The sequence below is a fragment of the Chaetodon auriga genome, chromosome 15, assembly GCF_051107435.1.
Source record: "Chaetodon auriga isolate fChaAug3 chromosome 15, fChaAug3.hap1, whole genome shotgun sequence".
Classification (NCBI taxonomy): domain Eukaryota; kingdom Metazoa; phylum Chordata; class Actinopteri; order Chaetodontiformes; family Chaetodontidae; genus Chaetodon; species Chaetodon auriga.
In genome coordinates this window covers 13245765-13265597 of record NC_135088.1, presented here as the reverse complement: position 1 = coordinate 13265597, position 19833 = coordinate 13245765, and the positions used below count along the sequence as shown (strand labels likewise).

Genomic DNA, 19833 nt, shown 5'->3' with positions numbered 1-19833 from the left:
TGCAATTATATAAGCGACCACATGGTGGCAATAAAATATATGACAATACATTAGCTTGTACAGTGGCTTTATCTGCCTGGTCTCAACTACAGTCTATGCTGCCAATTAATTAACTCTTTAACTCCCAGTTTTACAATTTTATTTCACGTTATTGTAAGGTACTTCGGCAATGAAACTGGCTGCAGGCTGAAGTGCGCTGCAAGGAGCTCTTTTTCCCTTTAGGATGGTGAAGTCAAGTACCGAATAGTTAATGAGCGCGCGACGTTGTTCATCCAATCAGAGCGACGAAACGTTCATGCCGTCAAACTCTTTGACAACCGCTCAAGGAAGATATATCAGCGGGGAAGAAAATAGGCCTGTAACGTAAATAAACTGCAGGAGGCTATTACAAAAATAGAAATAGAAAATAGAGGAGTGGTCATATACATTGGGTACAGGTATATGCAGAGAAAAGGTGGCAAAAGCAATGGTTTGGAAGAGAGGAAATCTGAATAATTTTACAGAGCTCCGTAAATGGTGAAAAATGTCAGGATGATGCCCCCAAATGTCTTGTTTGTCCACAACCAAAAGATGTTCAGTTGACTCTCAAAGAGAAGTAAAGAAACTAGAAAATATTCACATTTAAGAAACAGAATTCAGAGAATGTTGACTGTTCTCTCTCTTGAAAAATGCTCAAACCGATTAATTCATTATCAATATTTGCCAATTAATTTGACAGTTGACAACTGACTGCGTAATCCTTGCAGCTCTATAGAGCAGCGGTCTCCAACCACTGCCATTTGGTACCGGGTCGCACAGAGAGACTTAACAAAAAAATATTTTATCGATCATCAGAGTCTGAAAGAAGTTTTATATTGAAAATCAGGTGCATCCGCCTGTGCCTCTGTACACATGTCAAACACACACACTAATAATACAGTTAGAGGAAGTCAGTGCAGAGCAGCGACAACTAGACTAATGTGCCCTCAGCTCTTGGTTCTGGTTCATAGTCGAGCGGCGGAGTTTTGAATAAGCTTAAGTCAGTCACTGTTTTTTCTTCTGGAGGTTAGTACCCGGGGCCGACCCGGGATCCGACCCAACACACACACACACACACTAATAATAATAATAATAATAATAATAATAATAATAATAATAATAATAATAACCCGGGCCGGGATCTGACCCGACACACACACACACACACACACACACACATTAATGGTAATACTACTAATAACAATAATAACAACAACCCGGGCCGGATCCGACCAGGGATAGGACCCGGAACACACACATTAATAATGATAATGATAATATCTGGATTACTACCCGGGATCCGACCCGGGACACACACACACACACACACACACACACACACACACACACACACACACACTAACGGTAATACTACTAATAACAATAATAACAACAACCCGGGCCGGATCCGACCCGGGATAGGACCCGGAACACACACATTAATAATGATAATGATAATATCAACAACCCGGGCTGGATCAGTACCCGGGATCCGACCCGGGCCACACACTAATGATAATAATAATGATAATAACAGCTGGGTCAGTCAGCTTGAGTTAAAGGCATGAATCACTTTTTCAACATCTGACCTGGGATCCGACCCTGCACCTACACGGGTTCGACCCCGAATTTACCCGGGACCGTTCCGGGTCGGTCCCGGCAATGTCCCGGAAAATTTCCGGGTCGGTCCCGGTAAAGTCCCGGGTCGATCCCGGCAATGTCCCGGGAAATTTCCGTGTCGGTCCCGGGTAAGTTCCGGGTCGGTCCCGGCAATGTCCCGGAAAATTTCCGGGTCGGTCCCGGCAATGTCCCGGAAAATTTCCGGGTCGGTCCCGGTAAAGTCCCGGGTCGGTCCCGGCAATGTCCCGGGAAATTTCCGGGTCGGTCCCGGGTAAGTTCCGGGTCGGTCCCGGCAATGTCCCGGAAAATTTCAGGGTCGGTCCCGGTAAAGTCCCGGGTCGGTCCCGGGTAAGTTATGATAACATAATAATAATAACAAGCCGGGCCGGGATCTGACCCGGGACACACGCACACACTACTACTACTACTACTACTACTACTAATAATAATAATAATAATAATAATAATAATAATAATAATAATAGCCACCCGGGCCGGGATCAGTCCCGGGATCTGACCCAGGACACACACACACTGATAATGATAACAGTTACAGGAAGTCAGTGCAGTAAATAGTGCGTTAGAGCAGCGGTCCCCAGCCACCGGAGCCGTTTGGTACCGGGCCGCACAGAGACACTGAACAAAAAACATCGTCATCGTCAGAGTCTGACAGAAGTTTCGAAGAAGTTCCGCCTGTGCCTCTTGTCTCGGTCACGTATTACGGTAGTAAAAAAGTAGCCCAAAAGCTAGCAAAAATGAGAAGAAACAAACAAAAAAAAAAAAACCGTCTTTGGAGAGCTTCTTCGGAAAGGGGAAAAGGCCAAATGATGAGACAGAAGAAGAGCCTACAACTTCCAAGAAAAAGAACGCTGCATTTAAGAGACAATATCTGCAGTCCTACTTAAAATACGGGTTTATCGCTTCAGGTGATTCTCACGCACCAAGTCCGTTGTGCGCAATATGTGGGGACAGGCTCGCAAATGAGGCAATGAAGCCTTCTCGTTTAAGAGAAACAAGCGCAGGACTCCCACTAATTACAACTACATTCAGAGTAATGGTGAATTGTATCTTTAATAATTTGTTTTTTTCGTTTCTATGCCGGTCCGGCAAATTATTGCTTTATGTGAAACCGACCCGTGACGCAAAAAAAAAGGTTGGGGAACGCTGCTATCGAGGATATAAATATGAATATTGAATATCCACACTCCGTAACAGCTGATGGCGGTAACGCACCAACTCGTTCTTTGCCAACCGCCAATAAACCTCGAAGAAGTAGAAGTAGAAGAAGAAGAAGAAGAAGAAGAAGAAGAAGAAGAAGAAGAAATAGTGAGCTCAGCTAGCCATAATAAAGAAGCAGTGAAACTGTCAATCGCTAATTATTAAGTAAATACAGTGTTTATTATTATTATGTGCCCTACGTGGTGCAGGAACTGTAGTAAAGCGACAGACCAGGAGCAGTCATTGGTGACTTTGGAGGTCAGAACTGAGTGAAACTTTCTGTTTATGCTAGTTAGCTAGCCAGTTAATGCTAGCTATGTATGGAACGTCAAAATAAACCGTTTAGCGTTATATATCTATCTATATAGCTATCTGTCTCTCTGTCTGTCTGTGACTGTGTCTGTATGTCTGTCAATCATTTGGAAAGCGTAGCTATAGCATTAGATAGATAAAGTCGGATAATGGTATTGTGAGGCTCAAACCTTGCATACAGTGCTATGATAGTTGTCTGTGATGGACAGGTAATCATTCTTTGAAATCCGCATCCTATTTTGTCAGGAACTGTTGCCAGACCAGTACAGCCACACTGTATGCAGCCTTGAGACGATAGGAGACGTCAACTTCAAGGCAGCCATAAAACTGAAGCTGTCCAGTGAGGAAGAGGCAACGAGATGGCTGGAAGACTTCCAGAGATCCTCAGGCTACACATGGCGAAAGTCTAAAACGTACCCTAATGCAGGGCGCTACAACAAGTATCGAGTGAGTATTATCCGCTGAACTATCCATCCACCCACCCACCGTACACCATGTGACTTTCAGTTTCATCTCTGATGAGGATATCAGCAGGAAAGCAGTTATTTTATAATGTAAAGAATGAACTCTTAAAGGCATGGTAGTGGTACAGATCTTAGTGTGTATTCATGTCTTTATGCTTTCATCATTTAGTATGCCCTACTAACTATTGCTCTTGCATGTTTAAAGGTGGACTACAGGTGCAGGACAATAAAAAAGCACACTTCTTGCCCAGCTACTCTGTTCCTGATCCTGAAAAGGCAGCCAGAATGTGGAGAACGGAAGTCGAGGTTAGTGGTATTTTAAAAAAACAAAACAGCTTCAGAAGGTTAAATCTTTAGTAGAAATGGGTTAATACAACCAAGAGAGGCTTAATGTAACAACAGTAGTATTTATAGTCAATTTTTTGGCACCCATTGAGCCCTCCTTAGTTTGCTCTTTTGTTTTAGGTTTTTGAAAGACCACAAAATGATGGCGCCCTCCAAACACTCAGGATACTGAGTATTGCCGTTTACATCAGCATGTAGAGAAACGCAAAGCTTGACAGGCCAGTGCCTCGTCACAGTTACAAAGCTATGATTGAACAGCTGCTGTTCAGAGGAGGAATTTAGCGAATGGTCAGTTAGGTCAGCCTAATGCTGTGTCAAGCTTTCCATCTTCTAACTTCTCATCCGTTTCCAATTTATGTAGTATTTGTATGTCAGTCAGAAACACCCAACAGCTGCCTCACAGATAAAAATTTGTTTTCAATAGTTTGTATTATTTACTCTTATTCATTTCAGATCTGGAGATCCTCACATGAAGGAGGGACTCGTCCTTCATGTGAACTTACGCAATGAGCACAACCATCACATTTCATGTGCCGCAGCCATGAGGAGGAGAGATGTTTCAAGGGAAACCGTTGAAAAGCTGAAAAAGCTATTTGAAAGTGGCCACTCTCCTTCATCAGCACTCAGCATACTAAAGTATGATTTACAAGAGGAAGAACGGGACAACTATGTGTACGCCGCTGCAGATCGTTCAGTCTGTCCAGATTTGCATTTTTGCTACAGGTTAGTCACCAATCAGTCACAAAACTTGTCTTACTTTTGTTAAATTTGCTATTGAAGTGCAATTCCAGCACTGTCATAGAGCAAGTCAGACAAATCAATGAATTAAAACAAACTCCTATAATATCCAAACGTCTGGTGAAATTGTGAAGATCAGATGAAATGCTCAGATTTTACCTGCTGAAAGATTCTTATGCTTTATTGCAGACTCTACTACAAACTGTTCAGAAAAGCATACAGCGCAGCAACAGGGGAAGAAATGTTCAAAGACCTTCAACAAACCCTTGATGATTACAACAAGGAGCAAGGAGATGTCTGTGCCAGGATGTGCAAAACCGCTGACAATCAGCTGGTGATTGCCATATGCACTCCAATGATGAGGAGGGTCCATGCCAGCCTAAAAGAGAGCAGTGAGATGGTGTTTGTGGACTCCACAGGGAATTTTAACCGCCACAAACGCCGCCTCTTCCTCCTCCTCACGCATTCCTCGGCAGGTGGTTTGCCTCTGGGTGTGTTTATCACCACATCTGAAACCCTGGCGACCGTTTCAGCTGGCGTGCAGCTGCTACAGACTGTATTTCCACCCGACGGGTTCTTTGGACACCCGGAGGGACCTCTTGTTGCCATGACTGACGACTGCACTGCTCTCAGGCAGGCGCTGCATGACGCGTTCCCCAAAGTCACGCTGGTCCTTTGTGTGTTCCACCTCCTTCAGGCCATGTGGAGATGGCTGTGGAGCAGTTCAAATGGAGTCCCCGAGCAACACAGGGCCCACCTCCTGAAGTCCTTCAGAGGGTTGGTGTATGCCTCCACACCAGCAGCTCTCATGGAAGGCTACACCAGACTGATAGAGGACCACGTTGCCTCTCAGCACCCAAAGTTTGTGCGACACCTTCAGGAGGTCTTCAAGCGGCGAGAGGAGTGGGCCATCTGCCTGCAGGCGCAGCCACCCACCGGCGGGAACCGTACCAGCAACTATGTGGAAAGTGCCATGAGGGTGGTGAAAGAGAAGGTCCTCCACCGACTGAAGGCCTACAACGTGACACAGTTGGTGGACTTTGTGGTCACAAGGATGGAGGCACACTACATCCGCCGCCTCACAGACGTTGCCAGCAGTCGACTTCAAACTCCTCTGAAGAGGGTGTTGAAGACAGAGGACATCGGGACAGATTCCATTGTGCAGGTACACGACTGTGGCATGCAGGTGGACACTGGCCATACGTTAGCTCACACCATTTTACAATTGTTTGACATTCAAGTATAGCCAGTTTACACCTGGCATGAACATGGGTCTTGGGTGATTTGATCACATGTCCATTTACACCTGGCATCACACACGTCTCGAATGACCACTTGTAATCAGACTATTTTACACAAAGAAATTGCTTTTTTAAGTTTTTGTTAAGTTCGAATCAGGGGACTTTATTCACGGGTAACAAAGAAGTAGCCTATATTGGTTACCGTTTACCGTATTTGTAAAATTTCACATTTATTGACTTGCCTTGCTCCAGGAAGACCAAGACAACTACACTGTGGCAAGCTCATCAAATGCTGCGGTGTCGCACCATGTCAACATGGCCATTGGCTGCTGCACGTGCCCAGCAGGGATTATGGGTGGACACTGCAAGCATCAGAGTGCGGTAGCCATGATATTTGGACATAATGACAGCGGCCTTCATGGTTTGTCACCAGACACGAGGAAGCTGTACTATCAAATTGCTACTGGTGAGTGTCTTTATTCGTCCCTCCCAGTGTCCTATCAAGTTCAAGTTCATTGAAATGTACTGTAATATGTAGTAGCGAAACTCTTGACTCTAGCTCCTTCTGTTGTTCCATAACATGCAAAGATATGCATATACACAATAAAACAAGACATGAATATAAATAAAATGTGCATCTCCCCTCTCACAGGAAAGGACACTCCAGACGACTGGCTTCAGACGTCGGTGCTGGACAAACCGTCTCTGTCTGAGAGAGCTGCAGGAGTTTGTAGTGGTGAAACGTACTGCTGTCCTGTCTCAGGTAAGACAGTGAGTGCACAGACCACAGCATATTCATGGTCACACTCTTTCCTACATTCTCTGTGTTGCTGCCACTGTTGTGAATATTGTGAAGCATTAGTCTGTGAGGAGCTTTGGGTTTGGTGGACAGGCCCCAGTCCATGTCCCGATGGATCAACAATACAGAGGCACACAGCTGTAACCCAAAAGGGCTGTGCTGTTGACTGTTTTAAAATCTCTCTCTGTAGACGCTGATACTGAAAGCCTGCAAGAGCCGAAGGAGTCCTCACCGATCCAAACACATCCAAGCACCTCAGTGGAGACAGATTCCAGTAAAAGACAAATAAATGACCCACTCAAACATAATATGTAAAACATCTAGTTTGACATGTAGGGTGCATTATTAATACAACTCTCAATTAATTCTTTTCCCAGGTGAGCTGCCCCTCAAGGAAAGGCTGAACAGCATGTTCGTGGACATCACCAAGAAACTGGACAACCCTGACTTCACTCATTCCATCACTTCATTCATGAAGACGTATGAAAACATCAAAACAGACAGCGCCATGGTGTCAGCGCTTTCCTCATTTGGAAGGTCTCTCCAAACAAAAGCCAGAGGCTGCAAGAGACTGAGGGGCTACGCACAAACCTCCACACATACAGGACAGCCGACGGATGTGGCGAGGAGGAAAGCTTTTTTGGGTGGAAGAAGGGTGTCGAGCAGGGGACGACCCCCAAAGGCGCTGAGAAAGGAGCATGCCTACGAAAGAACTGGAAGAAGGCCAAGTACTCCACCTCCTGTTGTGCACTGTGTGGAGGAGAGCATGTGCCTCTAACAAGCCCCCAACCTCCCAAGAGGTCAGACACTCACCTCAGCACATCTCATCCAACCTGTACACGGAGGCAGTGCCGCTCACTGTTGGTGCTTTTTGTACTCATGACTGTCAACCTACAGAAACTGTGAACCGACACACAGCTCCTCACTGTTCACACTTGTCTGTAAAACCCTGCTGTCAGACCCCGTTCCTCCTGTCTGAAATGAGTCAGGTCACGTCTGAGTCGCTGTGGCTAATGTAGTAGATTGTTATAGGACAGGCATTCTTTCAGGATTTGCTTTATAACATGAAACATTTGTATTTTTTGAAATAGCTGAACATACTGTGTTGAGATCTCAACACCAACAAACCCACAAAAGTTGGCAGTGATGTCATCACTGTTGGTATTTTTTAGTCTGACAAATAATCAGAGTAATGCTGGGAGACCATTGGGCCTTGGACAAATGTACATTACTGCATAAGTGTATTTTTGGTGTGATGGAAATTATCACCACGTTGACATGTTTGATTCCACTGAATCACTTCCTGTGAGACACACGCTGTCTTCGCTTCGAGGCTATTTTTACAGAGCAGTACAGAGGACTGCTTGGTCACATGGTGCAGCGACAAACACCTGAAGCTCAGTATCAGAGCAGTGGCAGTATGAACACAGTGCCTTTTAACATGTGATACACGTGATAGTATTTTTGCGTATCATCTTTAAAAACGCAGTCACCAAAGAATATAACCCAACAATCTTAGGTTTAGTAGCCCAAGTCAGTTTATTGGATATCTCTGCATAGCCTGAAGCTTGGAGAGACATTAGAGCTTGTTTGCCACATAATTTAGGCATGATGTCACCATATATCAATGGATCTTTGTCGTTCGTTCATATCGTTCAGCCCTGAAATGCATGTGTCAAAAACTGTCCATCATCAGCCGTTTGTCCTCCTGATTTCCCCCCCACTGTCTCCCAACCACAATAAAAACTGGAATGGCATCTTTTTGAAAACAATTTATTTCAAAATATGTGTCTTTCTAATGTTCAACAGTTTTTCTTCTTTTAAACAGAGTAACCGTATTTTGTGAAACTCAAAAACAAATACTAAATATCCAGTTGTACATTTTACAGTACAGGCAGTTATGGCATTCAGTAGACTGCTGCATGTTTCTGTTGGCTTGTTAGTGAAGGTGGAAACAGAGTGAAGGGAAATGTATGTGTGGGCCAGTGTCAGTCTGTCATGAAGACCTCAGGGGTCCTAACACTGACAGCTGAGCATTTTACTGCATCAAGTGGAACAGCTCTAACTGCTGTTACTCTGGCATCTACATGTCAAAGGTCCATCCTGGTCGCTCTCTCTCACACACACACACACACACACACACTCACACACACCATAAATAGTGGAATGGTCCATAGTTCCAGGACAAAAATCTCTGATGTCAAATTCGAATCCACAGCATCTTTTTTTTTTTTACAGAGCGGAGGCACTGTCACTTCACAAGAGCCTCGCTCTTTAAACAAGTCAGAGACGTAAACATCAAAAACTTAAGGATATGGTGAAAATATTTTACACACATGTACAAAACAAATTCATGACGTAAACAAAGTAACAGTGCTCTTCATCTGCATCTCTACATCGAAGTTTTCCAGCATCATTTTCTATTCGCTGACAGCAGTTCAGTCTGCACGCGCGCTGCTGTGCTGCAGACTGACGTTTAAACCCACATCTGGATTTTTGTCCTGTTGAGTGAAACTGAACTGTGATACATTCAGCTGTTTTTTTGTTTTTTTTTGTTGGTGTTCAGATGACCACCACCCTCCTTTTTTACTGTTACATGTATCTAATGCAAAACAAAGTAATAGCAAGACACGCTGGTACGTGGTCAGAGTGTTTGTCAGCATGTCTGACTTTTTTCTATCCTTGAAACATTTGTATCATAGAAGTGGCATTTTCTTTCCTAACCCAGATATTTTCTTCCTTCTAGCTATGGTAGATAATACTGTATATTAACTTCACACTCACATTTAAGACTGAAATGTACCTGGGCTAAAGAACAGCGGTCAATACATATTTCTAACATGTAATCTTGTTTTAAATACTACATTACTGCATGAGAAAGGACATGTACACCGAGCACTAAAATGAATTAAAGTCCAATTAACACAAACCAGAAGGAAACTCCACGTGAAACTACAGCACTGTGGTTTTAGAAACAGTTCATTCAGAGTAATGTTTTACTACTTTGACTCCAGTTTTGATAGTACAGTTACAGCCTGGCAGTAATAAGCACGTGATGGAAACCGTTTCTTTTGTAAGGCACCAAGCTTCACGATGTTCTCCGCGCCGGTTACAGATTTACACCATCGGTATGCTTTAGTACCAGCCGATCAACCCAAATCTCTTGCTGACAAGTCTTACAGTATTTCACCAATAGTTTGAATCTCGGAAAGTGTCCACAGCTGTCTCGATGAGCCTCTGGGAGCAACACGAGTGTCGCGCCTCCTCAGCTTGAACTTACAACGGCCTGAGACAGAAAAGATCATGTGTTGCTCGCCACTGAGATAAAGAAACTAGAATAAAGAGAGATACAGAATCAACATGTTGTTACCTTTCCTCACCACGGTCCTCCTCTACCCAGGCCACTATTTTGCCTTCCCAGCCTGGAATGATGGCACCATCCAGGAATACCTGCACACAGACAAAAGGACATGTTATCTTGTGTGACAGCTCTGCTCTTGTCTATATGTACGTATGCTGGGATGCGTTTTTGCATCATTGGCCCTTCCCAGCCTTCTCTTACCTCTTCTTTCACAGTGCCGAACTCAGGGTCCAGGGCCTTGAAGTGGTACCTGTAGTTTCCCTCTCGATCCACTGCCGCCTTAACATCCTTGAGCGTCACCTCGCCGAGCCTGTGCGGTGTGTACAAAGAGACTCGCTCATATTTTTTGTTTATTATTTTATAAATGCACGTTAAGATGATAAGCATCACTGCTAGCTGGCAAGTAATGGAGTCTGTGGGCAAGACTACTGAATCAGACGGATTAACATTTAAAAATGAAACACTAACCTCTTCTGTATATTGATCATGTGAGGTGTCGAGGATTTTCCAGTAAAATAAAGGATTTTAGTGGAGGCAGAAGAACCACTGTGGGATTGAAAAGCCTCTGCAAAGATCAGAAGCATAGTTAATGAAAGCATAAAGGCATGTGTGTACACTGCATGCGTGTTCGTGGGGTTCGCACTGGAACAGCTTACTTGTGCAAGGCCAGGTGTCGGAGTCTGTGTGTTGACCTTTGCGTCTTGGAGATTTCCCCCTTTCCTGCAGTTTTTGGATAAATGCCGTGATTTTAAATGTCTACATTTAAATTTCTTGGTATATTCTCTTTCATTAGTGCTCACTCAATCAATTATACAGTTGAATCTGATTTTAACATGGCCGCTGGCTGATAGCAAGTTTACAATTCAACCTCTCTCATAGCTTTAAAATTATTTTCAGTTACACGTTAGCCTCAATCATCAGTTCACCACATGGCTTTTTGGGTGATAACCCACAAAAGGGCCCACACAAGAATGTTTCATTTGGGGGGGGGGGGATCTGGGCTGTCTTTGTACCCTGTGTGTGTGCAGAACATGCAGCCTGTCGATGAGTGATACTATGCCCTGCTCCAGGGTGTCCAGTGTATGGTGCTGCGGGTCGTGGTCTCTGAAGTTGTTCCTCAAACTCCTCAGTGCATCTCTGAGCAGCTGAACCTCCTCTGCCTGCTAACAGAGAACAAACACAAAAAGCTCCCTGTCAAGGACAAAAGGCTCATTTTTTACCGAGAACAGCTGCCTGCTTGTTTACAGCTATTTCTTGTCTACGTTCAGCGTGTTTGGCCCTCTGGTGTTCCTTTAACTTGCTGTTCTTGAAAGTCAGGATGGGGCTCTATTGTTTCACGTGCTCATATTACAATATGTGGCCTAAATAGTGCAAGAGAATATAAAGCAAGGGAGAGAGTATAGCTGTGTGATGCTTTGTTAGTGCCGTAACATGTAGAACAATATGAACAGGCCCACTGGCTGAACAGCCTAATCAACAGAAACAACACTTACATCTGACATAGAGGGAGCTGGATTTCCAGAGTAAGAATAGCCATTATTTTCTGTGCCGGCGGGAATCTGAAAAAATAAACGAAAAAAAAAGGTGTCAGCTGTGGAACATATATCTGAATGTGTGTCTGTGGCCGAACACGAAACCTAAAACTGAACTCAGTCAGGAGAGAAACAGTTCTACCTGCATGCTGTCTTTATGCTCCAACTGTCTTTGCAATTCACTCTGTCAAACAGACAAACAGCGAGACATGAAAATACACACTGATGTAAAACAAATATATTTAGTCCTCACCTCAGATTATTAAAGCAAGTAACTAGTTTATTGGATAAATGAAGGAAGAGTGCATTTTTATCAGTGCACGTTTAGCCTTAATTTGCAGGGAAAAGATAAAGCTGAAAAAAAAACCCACACATACCTGCTTTTTTTGGCTTTCTTCCAGCTTGTGTTTGAGCTGCTGCAGTAGTCTGTCCTTCTGGCCGATCTCCTTCTGCGCCCAAACAACCACAGACAAAAGGCACGGTTCATTATTTAGCACAAACTCAGTAAACAGATGCTGTGTAACATGAAGTTAGGACAATTAAACTCAATTAGGGCGAAGCATTGACAGAGAGCGATCGGAGTGCCTCACCTTGCATTCACCCCACAGCCTGTTACATTCCTCCAGCTTCCACTGCAGCTCTGCCTGTAACACATTTCCACAGAGGAGGGGGATTTGCAATGCACCACACACTACAATATACAGTACCTCATGAAAACTGAACTATTTTACATCCACTTTAATAATCGTACGTTCTGGTTGTTGAGTTCATCCTTCGTCATGCCAGCTCTGAGAAGCTCTTGCTTCATCTGCAGTATTGATGCCTCCTGAGTGCACAGCCTCTGCTGCTGGGCGTCCTGCACATTCACAAACCAACAGGAAGTCAGTCCTTCAGCCAGCAACCCTTCTATAACCTCGATTGCAAAAAAGTTGGGACACTATAAAACCTGAATTTTGACATAAACTCAACTGAAAACAGCACAAAGACAATACATTTAATGTTTAACCTCATCAGCTTCATTGATTTTTGTAAATATCTGCTTATTCTAAATTTAATGCAACAACGTTTCAAACAAATTGGGACGGGAGCAACAAAAGACTGGGAAAGTTGTGGATGATTGCCTTTGCTTTAAATGATTGCATTTGCTTTTTTTTACATTTTACACAGCGTCCCAACTTTTTTGGAATTGGGGTTGTACAACAGCACATCTAGACTTACATTCAACAGAGTAACAGTGAGAGTAACTGCAGATCTGGCTTGTCTCACCTTGACTCCCTGCAGGTTTCTCATCTCCTGCTTACAGCGCAGCAGTTCCCTCTAAAGCAAACAGCAACGAACACACTCTGAATTAAATATTAATCACAGTGTGCGTTCCACAACTTTAATCTCTCAGGGGTAAGACGAGGGTGTGAAGAAAAGACCATATTGACGGTTTAAAATGAAACGAATGATTTACCTTCAGCTCCTGAGCCTCCTCCATGCTCTGATCCAAACGACTGCGAATGACGACCTGGAAAGAGAAAGAAAAAAAAGGGACGTGTGTGAGAACCACGATGGACTGAGTAAGAGGGGAAACTGATACCCGTGTCACCATCTGACAAGCACATAAGCATGCGCACACACACACACACACACACACACACACACACACACACACAAATCCAGAGTCAAGAAAAAGAAATGTGATCTTCGCTTAACACAAAGAGCTTGTGAAACAGAGTGAGGAAGAGTGTGATACAGAGGAGAGAGAGAGAGCAGACAGAGGAGGACAAAGCTGAAAATCAAAGGAGAGACTATTGCTACCAGTTGCTGCTCAGCGCTGCCTTGGTCCAAACTCAAAGACGCATCCTGCTCATCCTCAGGTAGCGAACCATGCAGCAGCAGGGCCTTAAAAACACAAAGGGTGCAACACGTCACACCGGTTTGTACTTTGGACCGGCGGTAGGTGCATGTGGTGTGGGTGTGTGCGTGATGTATGTTGAGCACAGCATTCAAATGGCTCAAAAACAGTGTGATACAAATGTCACAGTTTCCCATAACCCCCTGCACACACACTACAACCAACGGTAGGAAAATACAGAATCTACACTCAGCACTTGTACTTCAATATGGAAGTCAACAAAAAGACATTGTGATTGGAGAAACAAACACATGAAAACACAACAGTGTCACCAGAATCAAACCGAAACCTCACTATGCATGTACCTGTAGAGCAGACACCATTTTTCGTGTGTCCTGCATCTCCTTCTCCAACGTTTCACTGAAAGAATCCTCCCAAACCGTCTCCACTGCAACGTGAGATGACTCGGCTACAAGCACACAGACGTACACACGCATAAAACAAACACATGTCAAACTATAAATCCTGAGGTTTTCTCATGAAAAGGCGTGCTGGTTTGTTGGCGGCCCAGAACTCACCACTGATCTCCTGTTGTTGGCGGTCCTCCTGCTGTCTGTCTGTGTGGCTGCTGGGTGGAGCTCTTGGAGATGACAGCGGACTGACGGAGCTGAGGCTCAAGGAGGACAAAATGCTGATTAATCAATTTGTTCCAGAGAAGCAAGGGGGGGCATGTGCATGTCAGCATTTTATGTACTGCTACAGACTACTTTCACCTGGCTGGGTGACATTTTAAGTTTAATTTAAGTCAATAACAGGGTAAAACTGTCACTCTGAAGACGTCTGCAGTCTCAGTTTTCTGCAGTTTTCTTTTTTTTCTTTCTTTCTTTCTTTCTTTCTTTCTTTCAAAGACATTCACTAAAATCAAAGTGACTCTAACAGCTCTTTCAAACTAAGGCTCCTTTTGTTGAAACTCTGACTCGTATGTGGACAGAGGGCTTTTAAGAGAGGGAAGGGGACAGACAGAAAACAGCAGCACATGAGAATGACGCATATTTCCTCAAATCTTAATTTGCCAAGAGAAGCCCTTAATCCTCGCACATCTCTGCAAATCAAAGCACAATGCGCACAGACGCTACACTTCATTTAAAGTCTCTTTGCATGGTAGCACCGTAAAATCACACACACACTTGCACAGGAATCCACACCCCCACACACACCGACACTGCCTCACAGTGCCTGGTCTTACCATTTAATCTGCGTCCCCCCCATAGTGGGCTACAGGTGGTTTAAGCTGTGCATAATACTTCCAAGGAGCCTGAGGTCCACCCTGCATGTGGGTCTGTTGCTTCAGCATCTCCACAAACTCATGACAGAGTGTGATCCTCCTCGCTCTGACACACCCCGCCCCTCACCCTGCAGCTTGCTAAAATAGCAACCAACGCAGCCGACTGCTGAACTCTCTCACTTTCTGAAGCCGGGTCACATTTTATATTAAGGTACTCATATTCACCATGAACTAGTTATTTAATAGCATGCACATTAGTAGCATATTGACTGTTTAGAAGTTATTATAAAGCACTTATTGATGCCTGATTCTGAGGATTAGGGTTATTTAGGGTTATTAATATCATAATTCATGTTCAACAACTTCCTTACTTGCTATCAATAAGCGGTTATTAGGAGGTTATTGAGGGAAAACTCTTAATTAATGGCCTACTAGTTGTAGAATATAATCATGCAGGATCCAGGCTAATAAGCAACTAATTAATGATGAATATTTGTACCTTAATGTAAAGTGGCTTCTATGTGATGGCAGCGTCAGGTCTGTTGAATCTCTCCAAACAAAACCACGTCATCGTTCTACAAATAATTAATGCGTGCACTTCTAGAATTATAAACAGACACACACAAACAGCGGTGGTAAAAAAAAAAGAACGCCACAGAGTATAACGTCAAACCAGACATGTGATTTGAGAGGATAAAAAGGTTTATTTCTTTTTTCTGTCACCTGCCTGTGTTTTGCCCAAATGCCTTTGAACTGCCACACACACATGCACAGCAGGGCGAAGTGTGTCTTCGTACTAAAAGCAAAGTCATATGCCTGGTCAGGCAGTGAGACACACACACAAAAGAAGCACTGAATGTAACCTACTGTTTCTAAAGATGACAGATACCAGAGAACTTGCATGGAATTAACTGAGGGCAAAGCTGTCGAGTATATGCAGCAACAAAGTGGAGTTTGTGTTCTCCCAAACAGACTTGCACAATCATGTAAAAATACATTCAGCAAAAATAGATCTTTTTGTTACAAAATGTACAAATGGCAAGTTTAATTATATAACTACACCACTTGTCCTTAGGCCACTAAACTGCAGCAACCTCCTTCATGACTTCAGGCCAGCAAAGCCAACATGCTTTTCAGTAGGTTATAGTTTTCTTCAGCCTATTATCACAGCCCTGCATTATGTCCAACAGCAAAACCCCACAACATGAATATACATGTGAATCAGAAAAGGAGCACCATCTTTGCCCTTTCTAAGGTCACTAACTTTACATGTTGCAGGTGAGAGCACTAAGGGGCTAGTTATCTACCTTCCCTCTGAAGATATGATATCCACCTCAGTCAAATCTACCTATTATATCACATTTAGACTGCACACAGAAGGTCACAGAGCAGTAAGCGAATTTGCCACTGTCGCTGAATCTGCTAAATTCAATCATTCACTGTATGTCTATTTAATTATTACGAGTAACTGGAGCTCATGTAAAGGCAGATTACCTGCTTGGCTGAGGATTGTCCTGCTCATCCGGAGATCCTCTTTCATACTGCTCAACCAGTGCTCGAACACACACACTCTTTTCCACATCCAACCCCCAGCCGCTGAAAGACGACAAACACGGTAGAGGTTATTTATTCATAGATAAGAACTGGCATACAGTTTTGATAGCAAATATACAGAGATGAGTCCTGTTTCAGCAGTTGTGAAGATGGCAGTTTGGTGATCCGTGTTTGTCCACCAGAGGACAGCAAAGACTACACGTCTCAAACAAATGACTGCTGTCGGGTATCATAGAAAGATACTGACAAGGGTTTGCATCTATGTTTATAATACCTGTGAATACGTGTGGCACGTGCAGGCTGTGAGGCATCAAGTCGTGCTGATGCCAGTGCAGCAGCGGCACCTTGTGCTAGTGCAACAGTGGAGAGAGGGTTGTGACTGGCAGAGCCTCTTGTCAAACTCCTCCCCATTCCCGACGCAGCCCTCTGATTGGCTGAGGGTTTGAAGTGGGCAGCCAGTGCCAGAATTATCCTCATTACGGATTTCAGATTACCATCGACAATGTCTGCAGAAAGAAAGGGAACATATGTGCATCAATAGTGACGTAAGTGGACAGTACTGGCAACAGAGAGTAATAAGATGGGATGTCAAAATAGCAGCTTCCTAACAGCAAGCATGACACCAAAAAGTTGTCATGCACATGATCGTTTCCCTGATAGGTGAGACACTGCTCGTGCAAAGGAGAAAAATGTGCATGTTACAATGTAAACATGTAATTTTCATGTGCTTAAAGCTTTGGGGTCAATTAAACCTGCTGACTACTATTTAGGGTCAGCAACCAGAAAACACCTGCTCTTTAAATGACAGCTGCAAAACACAGACTCCTCTGTGATTTACCTCTCGCAGATATATGTGGCATGCGTATGTGCCTGGAGGAAATGAACTGCAGGACTTGCTCCACATTCTTCCTGCTTTCCTCTTTGTTTTGTGGAGCAACATACACTCCCTCCAGCACTTCCCCTGCTGCCAATTTGAATGAGGTTTGGGAAAGAGAGAGAGAGAGAGAGAGAGAGAGAGAGAAGAAGAATTTACAACTTCAACAACTTCATCAACAGCTGAGGCTGACCAACAACCAGAAGAAGTTCATGGTTCTCTTTAAAATGTGTGCATACATGAGGACATTTTTACGTTTACGTTATATTTTTGTTTTTGAATGGAAATGTTAATTCGAGCGAACTTCACATCATCAGATCATTTTTTGTCAATGCTTAAAAATGAAGCTACAAGGTTGTCTTTCCTTTGCCATTAGAGAAGTAACTTGGACAAGCATCTCAGGTAGGCCTCACTGAAAGCTGAAACATTACTAATAAGCATTGAAATAAGGGCTTATTGTTCAGCCAACTGTGCAAGTACAGACAAATACAAAATGCTTTAACTATGTATGAACCCATAAATGAACTAATAATTTACTTATAAAAGTCTGATCTCCTCACTCTAAGTTTTCTTTTTATAATAATAATAATAATAATAATAATAATAATAATAATAATAATAATCTTCGTCCAGTATTACTGCACCATGTGAGCCATTTGTGTGTGTAACTGTGCATGTGTGTATTTACCAACTATCTCTATTAGTTGTGTGAGCACCACTCCATCCTGCAGATCGTGCCTGAGGTCTGTGATAGGCTGCAGGCCTGGCTTCCTCTTCAGCTGAGAGTTCACCCAGGAAACGTATGCGGCCAGCTGCTGCTGCAGTCCATCAATCAGATACACACAAATCCAACAAACCACAGACGAACACATGCACAAACACACAGCTTAGAATGGGGGCCAAATAAGGCTGAGACCATGGCATAACAAATGAGTCCCTTTGTTTATTGTGTTGGGACAGGAGAGAGGGGGCAGGGCCAGTCTATTGTCCCACTCCTTATTAAATTTTACTTTATTGTGGAGGCCAATCATATTATTCAGTGGAGAGTTACATGGTTCACGTTCTCCCCCTGTGCCTCGCACGCTGACTCCACCTTTAACGGTACCGTTCAGTCACGTGACAGCCCGTCGTCCGGGATACCTTACAAAGAACGCACCCCGTTTTGAGCACAACAGAGAACATTTCCCTGAACATTTCACCTAACGCTATCCTTAGTGTAGGTTGCTTATGGTCTTTCACAAGTCACAGTACAGCTACGGGTATTCTTTTTATTAACAGCCATTGTTGGCTGGCGATAACCACCGGTTTAAAGGTAGAATTCACGTTTTTTTTTCTTTTTAGATTACATATTAACGTCAACATTACCTTCATTGGACAAACTGCAGAAATTCGCTCTTTCTACTATTCTATTGTTAGCTAAAATAACATGCGTCCGCTTGCTGAATTGTAACGTTAGCTAACCCAACTTCACACACATGAACATCAGTAACGCTAGGTAAACGTTACCTCATTGAAGCCCCCATGAAGAACCTCATCCAGCAAACTTCCTCTAGAAAGTGAGGCGATCATCTTCTGACGCGAAAACCCATTTAAGCTAGGTTAGCTAGCTGCTATCTCCATTGCCTCACACGACTCGTCTCAAAAAACGGACAAACCCCCGTTACCAACAGCTGTACTCCAGCAAACGTCAACAAATCGAGACAATTGCCGGACCGGCGGAAGAGGCTACCGTTACTCTTGCCGTCAAACCATGGTCAAGTCACAAAAGCACATTGACTGATACGATACTTGACTTCCGGTTGTAGATTTCAGAATAAGACCACATTTGACGAACGCTTCCGGAATTCGTAACGGGCTTCAGATTAGCGTTTCCTCTCCTAAAACAAATGGTGTCACACAAAGGGGTTTAAAATTTTATCTTGAGAATGGGGTCCACAAAATCAGTTTCAATTTAAACTGACCTCTTGATCTTCAATATAAACACCATTAATGCCTTTTTACATGTGGGGGTGTGGCTCATAGTTTTTCCACACAATATCAGATGTGTCATAGTCCTTATCTGACAGGATAACACCGGGTACCTAGACTTAATCTCAATCCTTTTTCTATAACTCACGGTATTATGATCATCACTAGTTCTTGATTTCCATTGATATTGTTAAAAGGACAGATTTTAGTTTGCAGGTCAAGTATTAAATATTTTTTTATTCCCAGCTGTTACAGTGCTCCATTTACTGTCAACTAAATGTAATGTCAGATTGGAGAATGAACAATATGAAAAAAAACAACCTAAATATAACATAACATAGATAACATAAATATGAAGTTAAAACTCCTTTTCAATTGTAGACAATGACAACTTACAGTTGCTGAAAAACATACCATATGCATTCTTTACATTAGCTCTCTTCAGCCTATCTAACCAGTTTCCAGGCGTTGGTATTTGATTGCTTCCGAATATTATAAATATCCAGTATAATAGTCTAAATTCAGTACTTCCATTCTTAATTTCTACATTTGTTACATAATGTGTCATTACACCAGGTTGCCCACAAGATCCTCGCTCTCTTCAACATGACAAGCACCTCAGGGACAGGAACACAAACCATGGATGTGGCCGATACAAACTTCA

The 19833-nt window shown here is 43.3% G+C and overlaps 2 protein-coding genes across 5 annotated transcripts; one reads left to right on the top strand and one right to left on the bottom strand.

Moving 5' to 3' along the window:
* The first annotated feature begins 2891 nt into the window (after positions 1 to 2891).
* On the top strand, positions 2892 to 8560 carry LOC143332711 (uncharacterized). The gene is made up of 9 exons (XM_076750457.1): positions 2892 to 3114; positions 3415 to 3615; positions 3838 to 3938; positions 4431 to 4700; positions 4905 to 5880; positions 6209 to 6422; positions 6609 to 6719; positions 6946 to 7029; positions 7133 to 8560. Exons 1-9 carry the CDS (start codon positions 3046 to 3048, stop codon positions 7531 to 7533), a joined length of 2427 nt encoding a protein of 808 aa, XP_076606572.1. The 5' UTR covers positions 2892 to 3045; the 3' UTR covers positions 7534 to 8560.
* A 665-nt stretch (positions 8561 to 9225) lies between these two features.
* Positions 9226 to 18975, bottom strand: LOC143332712 (dixin-like). Of its 4 annotated transcripts, none has more exons than XM_076750458.1 (21): positions 18708 to 18975; positions 17890 to 18019; positions 17166 to 17291; positions 16602 to 16833; positions 16268 to 16369; positions 14067 to 14161; positions 13854 to 13957; positions 13452 to 13535; positions 13105 to 13158; positions 12915 to 12965; positions 12400 to 12504; positions 12239 to 12292; positions 12026 to 12097; positions 11791 to 11832; positions 11610 to 11675; positions 11130 to 11279; positions 10773 to 10836; positions 10585 to 10681; positions 10318 to 10426; positions 10126 to 10205; positions 9226 to 10041 (listed from the first exon to the last, which is right to left on the bottom strand). In XM_076750458.1, the coding sequence occupies exons 1-21, from the start codon at positions 18768 to 18770 to the stop codon at positions 10032 to 10034; spliced, it is 1890 nt and encodes a 629-aa protein (XP_076606573.1). In that variant the 5' UTR covers positions 18771 to 18975; the 3' UTR covers positions 9226 to 10031. The 4 variants fall into 4 exon arrangements, with proteins under 4 accessions (XP_076606573.1, XP_076606576.1, XP_076606577.1 ...); XM_076750461.1 differs by having other exon boundaries at positions 11130 to 11276; XM_076750462.1 differs by having other exon boundaries at positions 14067 to 14155.
* Between the last annotated feature and the right edge of the window lie 858 nt (positions 18976 to 19833).

What these genes read in the sequence shown, in the direction of transcription:
- LOC143332712 (XM_076750458.1), bottom strand. Translation starts at nt 18,770, where the DNA reads ATGATCGCCTCACTTTCTAGAGGAAGTTTGCTGGATGAGGTTCTTCAT. An exon ending in ATGAACTCAACAACCAGAAC is followed by an intron (nt 12,293 to 12,399) that starts GTACGATTATTA and finishes AATGTGTTACAG; the next exon opens with GCAGAGCTGCAGTGGAAGCT. An exon ending in CGACACCTGGCCTTGCACAA is followed by an intron (nt 10,682 to 10,772) that starts GTAAGCTGTTCC and finishes TGATCTTTGCAG; the next exon opens with AGGCTTTTCAATCCCACAGT.
- LOC143332711 (XM_076750457.1), top strand. Translation starts at nt 3,046, where the DNA reads ATGTGCCCTACGTGGTGCAGGAACTGTAGTAAAGCGACAGACCAGGAG. An exon ending in GGCGCTACAACAAGTATCGA is followed by an intron (nt 3,616 to 3,837) that starts GTGAGTATTATC and finishes GCATGTTTAAAG; the next exon opens with GTGGACTACAGGTGCAGGAC. An exon ending in TGTGGAGAACGGAAGTCGAG is followed by an intron (nt 3,939 to 4,430) that starts GTTAGTGGTATT and finishes TATTCATTTCAG; the next exon opens with ATCTGGAGATCCTCACATGA.